This window comes from Pelodiscus sinensis, chromosome 32 (assembly GCF_052426305.1).
Source record: "Pelodiscus sinensis isolate ZL-2025 chromosome 32, ASM5242630v1, whole genome shotgun sequence".
Classification (NCBI taxonomy): Eukaryota; Metazoa; Chordata; order Testudines; family Trionychidae; genus Pelodiscus; species Pelodiscus sinensis.
The window spans coordinates 13,203,016-13,216,854 of NC_143083.1; the positions used below are offsets into that span (position 1 = coordinate 13,203,016).

Here is a 13,839-nt window from a genome sequence, read left to right on the forward strand (position 1 = left end):
CAGCACCAGCTGACGCGCGCGGCGGCCTCAAGTGAGGGCGAAAGCGGCCCCGCCCCCGCTGCACGCTGATTGGGTCGCGAAGCCAGGGAAAGGGGGCGGGGCTTCTGTCTGCGGATCAGCTGGCGGGCTGCGCGCGTCCTCACGCAACCCCTGGGCTGGGTTGGGGGGGGCTGCTGCCCGCTGGCCCCCACGCCTGTCCCTGCCCACTGGCCAGGGCAGCTGGCTCCCCACCCTGGGGGGGTCTCTCCATTGCTTCCCTCTTGCGGTTGGGGGGGCTGGCATTTCTGGGGAGCAATTTAGCCGCTGCACCCCCCCGATCTCAGCTCTGTGCCCCAGCGTGGGGGGCTGCGCCCCGGGTGGGCATTGGCACCTGCCCTCTGCATGAGGGACTCCCCACTCTCCCGTGCATGGAACCGCTTCGGGGTGCTGTTTGGAAGCATTGGCTTGTCCCTGCCCTGCAATAAAAGCACGTTTCTGGCCTCCTCCTAAAAACAAGCAGACCCTCTGGCTGGAGGGAGAATGCGATTTGCCTTTGATCTCGTGTGTTTCGCTGGTGGGGGAGGGGATTCCCTGGGGCGAGAAGAGAGTGAATTATTAATTGCAGTGAACTGATAGATCCAGGAAGCTTTCTGGCTCCTAGGCTGCAAAACAAGATAACCTCACGCCTGCTTGGGGCAGCCCCACCCTCCTGGATGACTCCACCTCATCCCGTGGCGCTACCTCAGGATGTAAATACAACTGCCTGGTCAGGGAAAAGGACCTGGGACACAGGGGCAGGTTGGGGCATGAACTCTGGGGCCAGGTCCTGCCACGGCCTCCTCTCTCTTGGGGCGTTTTCTAAGCTGAGATAAAATATTGGGAACTGCTTGACCTGGAAAACATCTCCCCCTGACTCCCTAGCTAGGTCCCATCCTCACCCCACTAACTGTCCTGCATCCTCCTAGTGACCTCACTGCTCCCCTTTTTCAAACTTCTCTTTCCTTCTTCCTGGGATGCAGGGCAGGAGGTTTATGGAGCATGATCGCTGGGTTCTCGTTCACCTCTTCTGGCCTCTTCTGCTCCCCTATCCAGCCTGCTGCCCCATTGGCTGTTCCCGGGTGCTATTCAAATTGCAGCAGGGTTTAGGGGCCCCCCACCTGTTCCCCAGGCCAGGTGAGTGTGGCTGGGGCCCACCAGGAGCTGGTCAATTTCTAGGCCAATCAGACTGATGAGTGAGACAAGATTCCTGATGAAAGAGGGAAAGCTGGGGAAACTCCCCACGGGGGCCAAGCATACTGGAGCCTGGTGGCCTGACAGTGCCCAGACAGCTCTTGACAAAGGAGGCTCCAGGACGACATCACCAGGGCTCCCAGATTGGCCGTCCTGGATCTCTCAAGTCCAGGAAGTTTCCACAACCAGCCAGGGCTGCAAGTGCCTCTCAGGAGTCCAAGTGGCCCCTCCCCACCACTCATGTCCCTAAAGAAAATAAAGATGGTGGAGTCAGGAAGAAGCCGGGAGCTCCCCGACCACGTGCACGGCACAGCAGGGCCTGGCAGGACAGAGGACAACAGGAGTCAGAGTCGAGTCTGAGAAAGACCGAAAATAGCTGGGACTCCAAAGGTGTCTGGGCTCAGGAGGCTGGTAACAGGGCCTCAAGAGCCCAGAGTCTCAGGGAAGCCCTGTGGGAGGGTGTCGGTGCAGACACAGATTATGCACCAAAAGGGCTTTTTCCCTCGCTGACGAACTCCTCCTGCCTAAGCAGCTGGGATTAGGTCCGTGCAGCGACCTCTGACTGGCAGGGAGCAGCTGGTGGGGGCTGCTAGTTTAGGTGCACAGGGCCCATACAATTTACACAGCCCTGGAAGGCTCCCAGGATTGTCACAGCCTGAAACACATCACAGTGCCTGTGATTTTCCCATCGGCTTGCGACTTTGTTCCGTGTCCCTGACCCCCTCCAGGGTAACTCCCGTGTCCTGCCAGGCTGGCCTGCATCCTGCCCCAGGCATTGCAACCTGGCACCTGAGGTTGCCAAACCAGAGTGGGACTGTAACCCCGCACGCCTGACTGCAACAGCTGGAGCAGAGGGGCTGAGCTCAGCCCGGTGGGTGCTGGGGGGGAGGGTGAATGTAAGGTTGCCTTGCTCTCCTGACCCCTATTCCCCTGGTCTCCCCTCCAAATGGTGCCAATCAAGGGCGGGGGCGGGTGCTGCCATGGGATGGAGCCACAATAAAACATGCCTGTTGGGCCTCTTTTCCTTTGCCCCTGCCACAGCTCGCGGGGTGGGACTTAGTGCACACCAGGCCGTTACCATCCTGAGCCTCCAGCAGTGCTACAAGGACAGATCTGCTAAGGCAGGGGTGGGGAACCTAAGGGCCATGCGGCCCCTGGGTTGCCTGCATCTGGCCCCTAAGGCCTCCCCCAGCATTGCAGAGCCGGGGCTGGCCCTCCAGCTCCCCCTCCCTCCCGCCTCCCCACATCCCCTGGCCTCCGACTGATTTTTCTGAGGATCCGCGGCCCCCGGACCCAAAAAAGATTCCCCGCCCCTGCGTCAGGGGGTGCGAACCGCTGGTGTGTGACAGAGATGAGACCCAGAGGGGATGGCGAAAGGGCCATTTCCACAGCCTTTGTTTTCTGCCCTCCACATGGACATGAGATGGGAGCTTCCGGGGTTCCTCTGCTATTCCCCTGCGCAGCACCCATTCGCCTGGCTTTCAAGGGCTGCCTCTTGGCCGCAGGGGAACCTACCAGCCTGGCTCACCCTGGACCCACCGCTCGCTGCTCCCTAACACCTGGGCCTGCTGCGGGGCCCCCCTCTCGAAGGCCCCGTCATTCGCCCACTTGGAAAACGCAGCCTCCTGAGGCAAGCGTGAACCACAGAATTTATCCTCCCAGTGGCAGTGTGCGGCTGGCAGGACCAGCGCTCCAGCTCTGTGCTGCCTGCCTGGCTTATGCCAGCCTGGGGCAGCTGCAAGCGCTGCTCCCCACCCAAGGGGAACCCCGAAGCTCTGCGGGAGCCTCTCACCCCACACAGCGAGGGAGCACAAACTAGGGGAGGGTCTAGTGGTGAGTCCAGAGGGTTGGGAGCCAATTCAAACCCTGCCTCCCACTGGACCTGGAGGTGAGTCCGTGCTCCGTGCCTCACTTTCCCCCTTAATACAAGATTACGTCCTACCTCCTGCAGGATCTATTGAGTCACCCTTTGCCCCCCCCCCCCCCCCCCGCCAGAGGAGGCCCTGAATGGGGATGGCCGGCCCAGATGAGCGTTGTCGAGATCAGGGGGAGGTAGGGCAAAGATTGTACGGATGCGAACTCGGTTCCCAGGGAGAGCCCCCCCCCCCCCAGCAGGACTTCCTAGCACTGCTCCTAGCAGGACTTAATAGGGCAGCCCATCCCCATAGTGAACACACCCATGATATGTTCCCCACGCTCACCTCCCCCACATCCCCCCACACCCCAAAACAGCCTAACCTCATCAGAGCGGCGCAAGAATGGAGCCGTTCTAAAGGAACTTCATACATCCCCTCCCCGCCCCAACACAAACACCCTGCAGTTCCTGGGAAAGCTTTCCTGGCACCGATCCCTCCCAGAAAGGGTCTGAAGAACCCAGGGAGGCCTGGGAAAGGTTGCCCCCAGGGAGGGGCGAAAGGAAGCCTGAATCACAGCTTACAGGGTATTTGCCAACACTTGGGGCAGAGCCCTGCCGGAACCCTGGCTCCTCCTCCCTACCCTCAGCAACCGGCCTGATCTAGCCCCATGGAGAAAAGAACACCCTAGGGATGTTATAGTGTAGTCGATTAACCGATAAGCAGGTGAATGCTATAGACGACACACATTGCTCTCCCCCTCCTTGCCCATACATTTTTTAGCAGGCTGGCCAGCAGCCCAGCTCAGTCTGGGACCTACCCCGCTGCGGCTCTGCATTTAAAGTGTATTAGGACCAACTGGGCAGGTAGCCTGGCTCAGTTCCAGCTCGCGCTGGGGAAGCTGGTTTTTACACTGGCTTCTGTCGCGGACCAACTCCAGCCTGGCACCCCACGCTGCTGCCTCTCTGATACAGAGGCAGCCGTGCAGAATGGCAGGGGGCTCTTTTGGGGTGGGGCTGGAGCACATTGGCTGCCGTCCCTGCCCTCCGGGACTATAAAATAGTCGGCTAACCAATCAGAATTCGTGAGGTTACTCGACTATTTAATTAACTGACATTTAACATCCCGAGAACACACAGGCATGGCTTATTGGAAAAGCGCATCGCTCGGCCTCTGGTGTGATCCTCGATGTTTGTGATGGCAGCCGGCAGAGAAACTTCGGTCTTTGATCAATACCTGCTTGATCCGTCTGTCTAACCGCGCCTGCCACACTCAGGCACCCATATCCCCGAGAGGCCAGGAGCTCAAGAGTGAGAGAGATTAGACAGACTGGCATCCTAGAGGGAAAAGGTCCTATATCCACTCCCTGATCCCCCGGAGTCAGCTGGTTCCCCCCAACCTTGGGTGGGTTTAGGACTGGCACCCCCTAGCAGTGAAATACTCCATATCCCATTCCTGTACTCACACTGGGATCAGCTAGGTGTATTCTGTATTTTCCAGAGATGTCAGGCCCTGTACCCTGTTCCCAATGCCCCTCATCCAAAGAGCCAACCCCCCCAAAAGTATGAAAGCGCACAAGGAAAAAAGAGTCCCCTTGGTGAGGCCGTACATCCTCTCAGTCAGATCTGGCGCCAAATGTGCCCCATTAGACGAGTTGCCCACAGCTTGCGTAAAGCACGGAGGAAATTGGGCAAGATTTGCATTTGAAACCAGCTGTAGCAGCTCTGCTCTCATATGCCGTGGTGCTGGCAGAGTGCAGGTCGTTTGGCACAGGCTGGGTAACTGTGTAGCAGGGAAAAAAAAGTTCAGAAAAGGGCAACAAAAATGATGAGGGGATTGGAACGAATCCCGTGTGAAGAGAGATTAACAAGACTGGGACTTTTTCAGTTTAGAAAAGAGGAGACTAAGGGGGGAGATGCTAGAGGTCTATAAAATCATGACAGGTGTGGAGAAAGTGAATAAGGAAAAGTTATTTACTTGTTCCCATAACACAAGAACGAGGGGTCACCAAAAGAAATGAATAGGTAGCAGGTTTAAAACAAAAGGAATTTTTTCTTCATGCAATGCACAGTCAACCTGCGGAACTCCTCGCCAGAGGAAGTTGTGAAGATTAGGACTTTAACAGGGTTCAAAAAAGAGCTAGATAAATGCATGGAGGTGAGGCCCATCAATGGCTATTAGCCAGGATGGGTAGGGACGGTGTCCCTAGACTCTGTCAGAAGCTGGGAATGAGTGACAGGGGAGGGATCACTTGATGATTCCCTGTTTTGTTCATTCCCTCTGGGGCATCTGGCATCGGCCACTGTGGGCAGACAGGACACGGGGCTGGATGGGTCTTTGGTCTGACCCAGTCTGGCTGTTCTGATGTTAGCAAAACCAGGCACCTGCTGGTGAAGTGAGACCCTCCGGGCGGGCAAGTGCAATGTGGGGTTTTTAGCTGCATCCCAGGGCCTGAGGGCAGGGGGCTGCCTTCAAGCAAGAAACAGAGGTAAGGGTGTGAGAGTTTGGCTGGTCATTACTGATGGCCGCAAAAGGAATTACACAGCATGTCCCCCCGAAATCTCCCCAAGGAGACACCCTACACCAGGCGATCCGAGAAGATTTATAAATGGATCACTGAAGATTAGCAAGGCACGCTGTAGTCCAGGTCAGGTTACCTGCCTGTATTTCTACCCGGGCTCGGCTCTAGAAATAACAGCATGACCTCCAGGGCCATACCGGGCCAAGGCGGGAATACCAAGCAGGAAGATTTGTGAGGGGAGCATTGCCTGGTGGCTAGAGCAGGAGGACTTGGCTTCTGGGTCCTGTCCCCAGATTTGGGAGGAAAGTGGAGTCCAGGGGCTAGCGAAGGCTGGGCTGCAAATCAGGATCTTTGCTCTGCCCCTGGTGTTCTGCTTCTGACAGTGGGCGAGAAAGAGGGACCATTGTCTGATGCTCGGGGGGGGGGGGCATCCTGGGGTTTGACTTCATCTCGGTTGATGCCCTGCACGGTTAGACAGGCTGAACCTCTCCAGTCCGGCGCCCACGGGACCCGGCTGGTACCGGACCAGAGCATTTGCTGAACCACCGGAGGTCAATATTGTCCAGCAGCATGGCCAGCGCTGCCCCTGCTTCCTGGGCTCTGCGACGACATTAAGGGGTCAGCCGGAGATAAAATACAGCCCAGAGCCCTGCGAGCCAGGCCTGGGGGCTGTAAGCAAACTGTGTGGGGCCGCAGGAAACTTGGGCACCCCCATGCTAAGTGGGCATCCAGCTGACTAAACTCATGTCGGACCACTGAGGTTGCTGGACCAGAGAGGTTCAACCTGTACTGGGAAAATCATTTTCCCGTCCCTCCCCCTCCATCCACCCACCTACTGCTCTGTCCATCCCACCCCTCCCCCTCCCCCTCCCCCTCTGCTCCCTCCCTCCCCTCTCCCTCCCCTTCCCCCTCCATCCACCCACCTACTGCTCTGTCCATCCCTCCCCTCTCCCCCCCTCCCCCTCCATCCACCCACCTACTGCTCTGTCCATCCCACCCCTCCCCCTCCCCTCCCCCTCCCCCTCCTCCCCAACTACTGCTCTGTCCATCCCTCCCCTCTCCCTCCCCTTCCCCTCCCCCTCCATCTACCCACCTACTGCTCTGTCCATCCATCCGCCCCCTCTGTCTCCTCCCCTCCTCCAACCCTCCTCCTCCATCCACCTACTGTTCTGTCCACCCCCCCATCTCCCATCAGACCCCTACCCCAGATCTACCCCCCCCATCCATCCCTCTACATCCCTACTGCTCTGTCCATCCCCCCCTCCCCCCACACCTTCCCTTCCATCCAGCCTCCTCCCTAATGCTGTTTATCCATCCAGCCCTCCCATCCCTTCTCCCATCCCTGCCCTTCCCCCCACCAGCCCCACATTGACAGCCCTGGCCGCCCCTCCCCGCTCACGTCCATCCCCCCCCCGAACCCTCCCTCCGCCTACCTCGTACAAACTCCTCCACCCCCACCCCGACTCTCCCCTCCCCTCCCACCCCGCCCCCTCTCGGCCCCTCCCCCGGAGCTGCGGAGAGCGCTGGGGCGGCCGAGGCCAACCAAACTATCGAGGCAGCCGCTCGCCGGGCCGCGCCGCGCCTCCTTTGTGCCCTCCCCGGGCTCGGGGAGCCGCGCGAGGAGCAGCGGGGCCGGAGCGCAGCCCCATGGCGCGGCCGCTGCCCGGGCCGGGCCCCCCCGCGCACCCGCGCTGAGCCCTCGGGCCGCGCTGAGCCAGGATGCCCGAGGCGGGCGCGCCGGCCCCGGGCGCGCAGGAGGGCGAGCGGCCGCGGCGAGCCCCGGCGGACGCGGAGCCGGCACCGGCCGGGGTCTTGGGTAGGCTCGTGCGCGCGGCCCCGGAGCCGGTCTCCCTGCAGCGCTGCGGTAAAACCTCGCTGGCGTGGGCTTGGACCCTGCCCCCTGCAAGAGCTGCCCCCCCAGCAAGAGCTGCGCCCCGCTGCAAGAGCTACCCCCCCAGCAAGAGCTGCGCCCCCCCAGCAAGAGCTGCGCCCCCCTGCAAGAGCTGCGCCCCGCTGCAGCCCCCCCTGCAGCTCCCCCCCGCAAGATCTGCGCCCCCCCTGCAGCCCCCCCTGCAAGAGCTGCGTCCCCTGCATGCCCCTTGGCGGGGACCCCGCCTGGCCCCGCGCACAGGAGGGGTACTGGGGGGGTGCTTTGCAGATGCGCCCTGCTGCTGTCAGTGCGGCCAGCCGGACTTTGGAGGGGGGGGCAAAGTGTGGGGGGGATTCTCCTTCCAGGCAGCAGGATGGGAATGAATGGGGGGGGGGGTTCTAAAACGTTCTGGGGCACGTGGCTTCCCCTGACTCCATGAGGGCCTGGCCCCGACGTGTGGGGGTCCCCCGGCATTTGGGGTCCGCTCTAGTCCAAAGGGGTTGGTGCAGGGGAAGCGGTGCTAAGGGGCAGGCAGAGCCCAGAATTCCCACGGTCCCCAGCAGCCGCAGGGTGGGTGACCGGGGAAAACGGTGGGGAAAACCCCTGCCCGACATTCCCGGACGGCCCAGACCGTGACCTCTCTGAGGCCCTCCAAGTAAAAGGGCACCTAGGGGTGCAGAAGGAGCCGTGGCATCCGAGTAAACAGCAGCGCCCGGGGTTTCCCTCGGCGCCCGGGGCTGGGCGGGATGGTACCGAAGAGCTCTGCGGCTCCCGTGACCTTACTCGGGTGAGCCCAAGGTTAGCTGCCGGGGAGCCGGCCCCGGGGCGCTGCTTTGAATGGGAAAGAGAAATGACTCGAAAGCCCCAGCCTGCCCCAGGGTATGGACAGAAGGTTTCCAGCCCCCCAAGGGTCCCTTGACTCCAAGGGAGTCACCCAAGCATGGCCGGGACCCGCTCTTTCTAGTAGGCCAGGCTTTGTTCCCATTTACACTAGGGTGAGCCTGGAGTCGCGTCCCTCACACCGCGTCCCGATGGCGTAAACGAGGCTCCAATTCTCGGGCGGGTTCTGCCGGGTCTGTTCTTGCCTGGAGACTGATCCGGACTCCGGGGTTCTGTGGCCCGGCTCCGGGAAGGGAATGTGGTTGTGCTGCTAGAAGGGGGGGAGGCGTGAAAACAGAGATGTCTGGATTCTCTTATAGTGGCTGGAGCCGGGGTAGAGCGGTGGGGGGAAGAGGGGCTGGCAGCCAGGACTCCTGGGTTCTCCTGCCTTAGCCACTCGCCCGCTCTGTGACCTTGGCCAAAATCATTTCACCCTCGGGTGCTCTTGGTGGCGTGGGGAGAATGTTTCCCGGCCCCGCATCCCGAGGGATGCTACAGCCCTTTCAGCGCCTCCGGGGAGCAGCGCCAGAGCTGGGCTCTGCATCAGGGTTCAGCCTCGGGCGCCAGGCAGCTGCTGAATCAGCGCGGAGGGCAGCTGGGCTCTGGCAGGACTTTCCTGCACTAGAATGTTTGGTCTCAGTGGGAGCTGCAGAGGAAGGAACCGGAGGGGGGGGGGGGGGGGGGCGCTTTGGAGGTCCCATTGCACCAGCAGGGTCCAGCTCCCAGCCGTAGGTGTGATGCTGACGTTGGGGGAATGTAAGGACCAGGCCTCTCCCCAGCAGGGTGGTTGCAGGGATGGCGGCGGGGGAGGTTTGGCTCATGCATCCCTGGAGCGTGGAGCATGGAGCTCTGCCCAGCCTGCGTGGCTAATGCAGCCAGCCCGATGCCTGCTCCCGGGGGCTCTCCACTCCTCATCGCAGACGTGCTCCCTTTCCACGTGGGCACGGGTCGTGTGCTCGCATCCGTTCCCGTGCCGACTTGGCGTGTGTGTCTGTGCACGAGGACAGGCTTGCAGGCCGGGGGGGTGTGCAGGGGCCTGAGTGCTAGCGGGTGCCTGTCGGTGAGTGCGTGGGAGTGTGCACGCGTGGGAGTGTGCCTGCGTGTGAGTGGCGTGTGCCTCTGGGTGGGTGGCCCCCGTCCACCCCACCTTCCCCGAGCGGCGCCGCCTGCTGGCTCACTTGGGTCCTTTGTTCCCCGGCCTATAATCGTAAGTCTGGGAACGAGACTTAAATAATTCATGATCGGCAGGAGTATGAGCTCATCCTGCCCCAGGCGAGGAATTTGCTCCCTGGAATCGCCGCTTGAGGGGGGGGGGACCCCTGGGGCGGGCCCAACTCCTTTGAACCCTGGCACATCCTGGCCCCGTGCTGGTCTTAGGCACAAGCAGCGTGTGCGCCGTGCGCTAAGGGGACCCAGCACAGACCGCCTCCAGCAGTGAGTCTGGAAGGCAGGCAGCACTAGATCTGCCCTTGGGGCAGGAGAACCCTAGCGTCCTTTCCCCGCGCTGGCCCTTGGAGGCTGGATTCTATTGGGCGTCAAGTGTGATCCCAGCCTGGGGGCTCGGAGTCCGGACTCCTGGCTTCTCTTCCAGATTACGGGCGGGGATGCTGCCTCGTGATTTCTGTTGCTGTGGGGACTGAGAATGTACAGTCCCGGGGGAGACCCTGTCCTGCTCTGTGCCTCAGTTTCCCCTGCCCTTCAGAGCCGCTCGCCCGGAAGGGGCTACGTCCAGTCAGTGCAAAGCAGCGCCCTCCCGACACCTGGCAGGGTCGTTACCCAGCCGTGCCCTGGTTGCCGGCGTTTGCCTGCGAAGGAAGAGCCCTTGGGCCTGACTTTCTTCTCGCCCTGGTTTGCCGCAGGCAGGCAGGCGTCGATTTCTCCGTTTCCGAGCTGCCGCGAGCAGGCTCTTGTTAACCGTAAATGTCGGGAAGATGCTCGAGACAACAGATGTACTTTGGCGCCGGGCAAAGCTGAGACGTGAGTTGGGAACGGGCTGCCTTTGGAGATGAGGCAGGTGGAAAGAGAGAGAACCAGGGTGGGGACTGTTTCCTTCCTCGACAGGCGTTCTTTCAGCGAAACCTGTTCTCCGGCAGGGCGGCGGGGCTGGGCCGTGGCTCTGGGCGGGTAAATAAATACACGGCAGGGCTGGGAAATGCTGAGAGCGCTCCCGGGGGCTGACGCCTCTTTGCCGCGCTGATCTCCGTGTGGCTGGGAGCACGGTGGCCCCAGGCCCAAGAAACACGCTGCAGGGGGGAGGGGGGGGTTTCCCACCTGCTGGAGCCGTTGCTGTTTGAGGCTTCTTCGTGAATTCCAGCCCGTTGGGTGGGCTGTAGCTCATTATAAAGCGGTGCTGCGGCAGCCGCTGGTAGGTCTTGGAGGCTCCTGGCTTTGTCAGGCGGGGGAGGGAGGCTCTGGGGAGGGTCTGCCCCAGGGCAGAGGTTCGGGGCTCCCCTGGAGCTGAGTCAGTGCTGCAGCAGGGGACTACCAGGAGCAGCTCTCCCCTCGCAAGCTGCACCGAGCTGGTACCAGCCGGGGTGCTGCTGCACTCGGTGGCAGTGGGCGAGGGTCAATTCCATTGCAGGGCGGTGCTGATTGGGTGCAGGCGTTTCCTTCACGTCCTGTCCTAAATTCCTGGGCTGTGACTGTTTAGAAGGCTCCGTGGATCTTGCAGGCTAAGTAAAGTGATGAGGACAGTGCAGCGAGTTGAATGGGAGGTGTGTGCGTGCCGTCATCCATGTGTCATAGACCCTCTATGACTAACTGGGAGTGGCGATTCTCCTGGGATCTTGGGCTTTTGGAGCACCAAGATCGGCATTCACGGTCAGGACGGTATCACTGAGCAGGGAGCCCTTTGCTTCCGAATGGTCCTGCCGTAACTTGGACTCTAAGGACTGCTGGGTCCCTGCATCCGACCCTGTGGTCCCGGGACATTCTGTGTCCACAGCCCAGCGTGACCGTCACCATGGGCTGGGCTCACTCCCGTCCCAGGGGGGCGAGTTGCCCTGGAGCTGCCACCCGAAGCTGCTTTTCTGCTGCCAGAAAGGAGAGGGCTCTGTCTTCCCAAGTGGGATGTGCTTCCCCCACCCCTCCGGTGTGTGGAGGTGTGAACAAGACGGAGCCCTGTTTCCCAGGGCTGGGGACAGGCCGATGTTGGCTCATCGCTCCGGCAAGGGGGCCCGAAGCAGAATGCAAGTTGGGTGGCTGAGCAGGAGACCGACTGGGGGCCAGGCCAGGTTCTGTCAGAGCCCCATCTGCTGGGCAGGGTCCCGGGCAGGGACAGTCGCTCTCTTGATTGTGCTTGGCGCTGGTGACAGGAGCTGGATCAGCCCCTTGGTGGCAGGAGGCCTCTGCCCTGCGTCAGGTGTGATCACGGGGGTCCGGTGGCTGAGGCAGGGGAAGGCGTTGCCTTTCCAACCCGCCAGCCTGGCCCCGCCCCCACAACGCCTGCAGGGGGCGGAGTGTTGCTGCCCCGGAGTGCCCGCCCTCCCCATGCTTTGGGGTGGCTCGGGCCACGCCGGCGTCTCCCAGCAGAGCCCGTCGCCACGACCCCCAGCAGCAGGGCGTGGGAGCCCACAAAGGGACCCCGCTCTGTCACGTGGCGCACGAGCCTCAACGTCGAACTCCCACGTTTAGGGGGCTCCGCAGCCTCCTGGCTTCTCCCTGCCACTGGGCAGATGGCAGAGCACAGAAGGAAGGGTCAGTACGCAGGCTGCGAGTGGCGGGACCTGCCACCGGTCACGGGAGCCAGGGACGGGATGAGACAAACTCACCGACACGGGGAGAGTGACGAACAGTGCCCCGAATCAACCACGCAGCAGAGAAACCGCCAGGCAAGCCGGCCTCGGGGTCATGGACGTCCCAAGGAGCCCACCATTTCGTTATAACCCTGCTAGCGCTGGAGTCTTCCTCCCGTCCTACTCGGCTGCCACGGCCCACCCCAGAGGTGGCTGCATTTTGGCCCGGCAGCCTGCTTTCTCGCATGCAGGTTCCCTCGGCGCCAAAGATAGGGTTTTATTCAGCTCAGTGTCATTGTGGGCAACAGCAGCGCTAGGGCGGTCAGTCCTCATGCTCCAGGGTACAAACAGGATGCTGGCTGGGGTCAGGAAGACATGTCTCCTGTGGTCTGAGATACCAGGGTGTATTGACCCACGCCGGGTTTGACACAACATGTCAGCATGGGCTGTTCTTATGTGCTGGTCCGTAAGCCATGAATTTGAATGCCCAGAGCAAGATGGAAGGGGGCCGGCGCAGATGCTGCTGCACCCGTCTCTCCGCCGTCTCCCCTGGACATCTGTGCTGGAGGAATCCCCCGGGTTGTTTTTTGTTTTTTTTAATACTGTCACCCGGTTCATCCAGACATCGCTCGCACGTCCCGTCTCATCAGAGGAGCTGTCAGCCACGTCCTCACCCCCCCATTCTGGCGGCCTCTCGGCTGGCGATCCAGAGACTCCACTCCGAACAATGCTCTTTGTGACGTTCCCTGGGGCAGGGACGGAGCCTCAGCTGGCGCGAGGTGGCCGGTGGGAGCAGCGCTATTGGAGTCAGGCGGCTGTGCCCACAGACACCCCCGGGAGCTGGCCTGCAAGTTGTGACAAGCAAAACCAAGCCAGGAATGAAGACGAGTCCTTGTGTTTTTCATCGCAAAGCGCTGTACCAAGGACAATCATTTAACCCCATTTTGCAGATCAAACTGGGGCAAAGTGACTTTCCAATGTCACCCAGCAGTTCCCAAGTCTGCCACTGGCTTGAGCCCATGTCTCCTTAGGCCAGTCCAACGTTCTGTCCACTAGGCAAACTGCATCTATTGACATGCCGTCTCTGGAACGGAGGCAGAGGCAGGGTGGTGTCTTGTGTCCAGTATATCTCTCTGTCTTTTCAAACTACCCCAATTTCTGTGCTACATGGAATCACAGATGTTACACAGGTGTTGTTTGCATCTTTAGTTTACAAAAGAATATCAAGAGGCTTCCACCCAGCTTGAGTTCCGGCTTTGTCTCTCTTGTTTATCAGAGGCCGCACCCTTGTCTTGAACTCTGTATTAACATGGAGGATATTACTCAGCTAATCTTACTGAAGCTAAATGTATTAATTTATTGGGGTCTTGTTTACCGACAGGGTACGTGTTTACCGACCGCCACAGTGGCGTCTCCTGCCTGTAAAATGGCACTCCTTTGGCCAGTGATCAGACCCGCTGCAGGCTTACTTGCTGCCCCAAACTCTTGTACAGAATTGCTGTGCAGCTGTTAAAAAGCTGCCACACGTTCCAGCCCAGAGGTGGCTGCATTTTAGGGACAGCAGCCCTGCCTATAGGGACTGCATTTTAGGGACAGCAGCATTTTAGGTGGCTGCATTTTAGGGACAGCAGGCCAGCCCGCCAAGCACAGAGAGAGTGAGGGTCACTACAAGGTTACGCCCCATTTAAACTCTGGGCTTAAATGGGGCTGACGTGGTGGAAACATGGAGGGTGTGACATGCATCCGGAGATGCAGCAGTGTCTAGTGCTTGCG

The 13,839-nt window shown here is 60.7% G+C and overlaps 1 protein-coding gene across 2 annotated transcripts in view; it reads left to right on the forward strand.

Annotated features, from left to right (window-relative positions):
* Nucleotides 1-7,121: 7,121 nt before the first annotated feature.
* The window catches only part of ANO8 (anoctamin 8), a 29,400-nt gene continuing 22,682 nt past the window's right edge, over nt 7,122-13,839 (forward strand). The window contains exon 1 of one of the 2 annotated variants that reach the window (XM_075902780.2): nt 7,122-7,399. In XM_075902780.2, coding sequence (XP_075758895.2) covers nt 7,303-7,399 — 97 coding nt within the window. In that variant the 5' untranslated portion in view covers nt 7,122-7,302. The remainder of the gene's footprint in view (nt 7,400-13,839) is intronic. The other variant, XM_075902781.2, reaches the window with a different exon arrangement.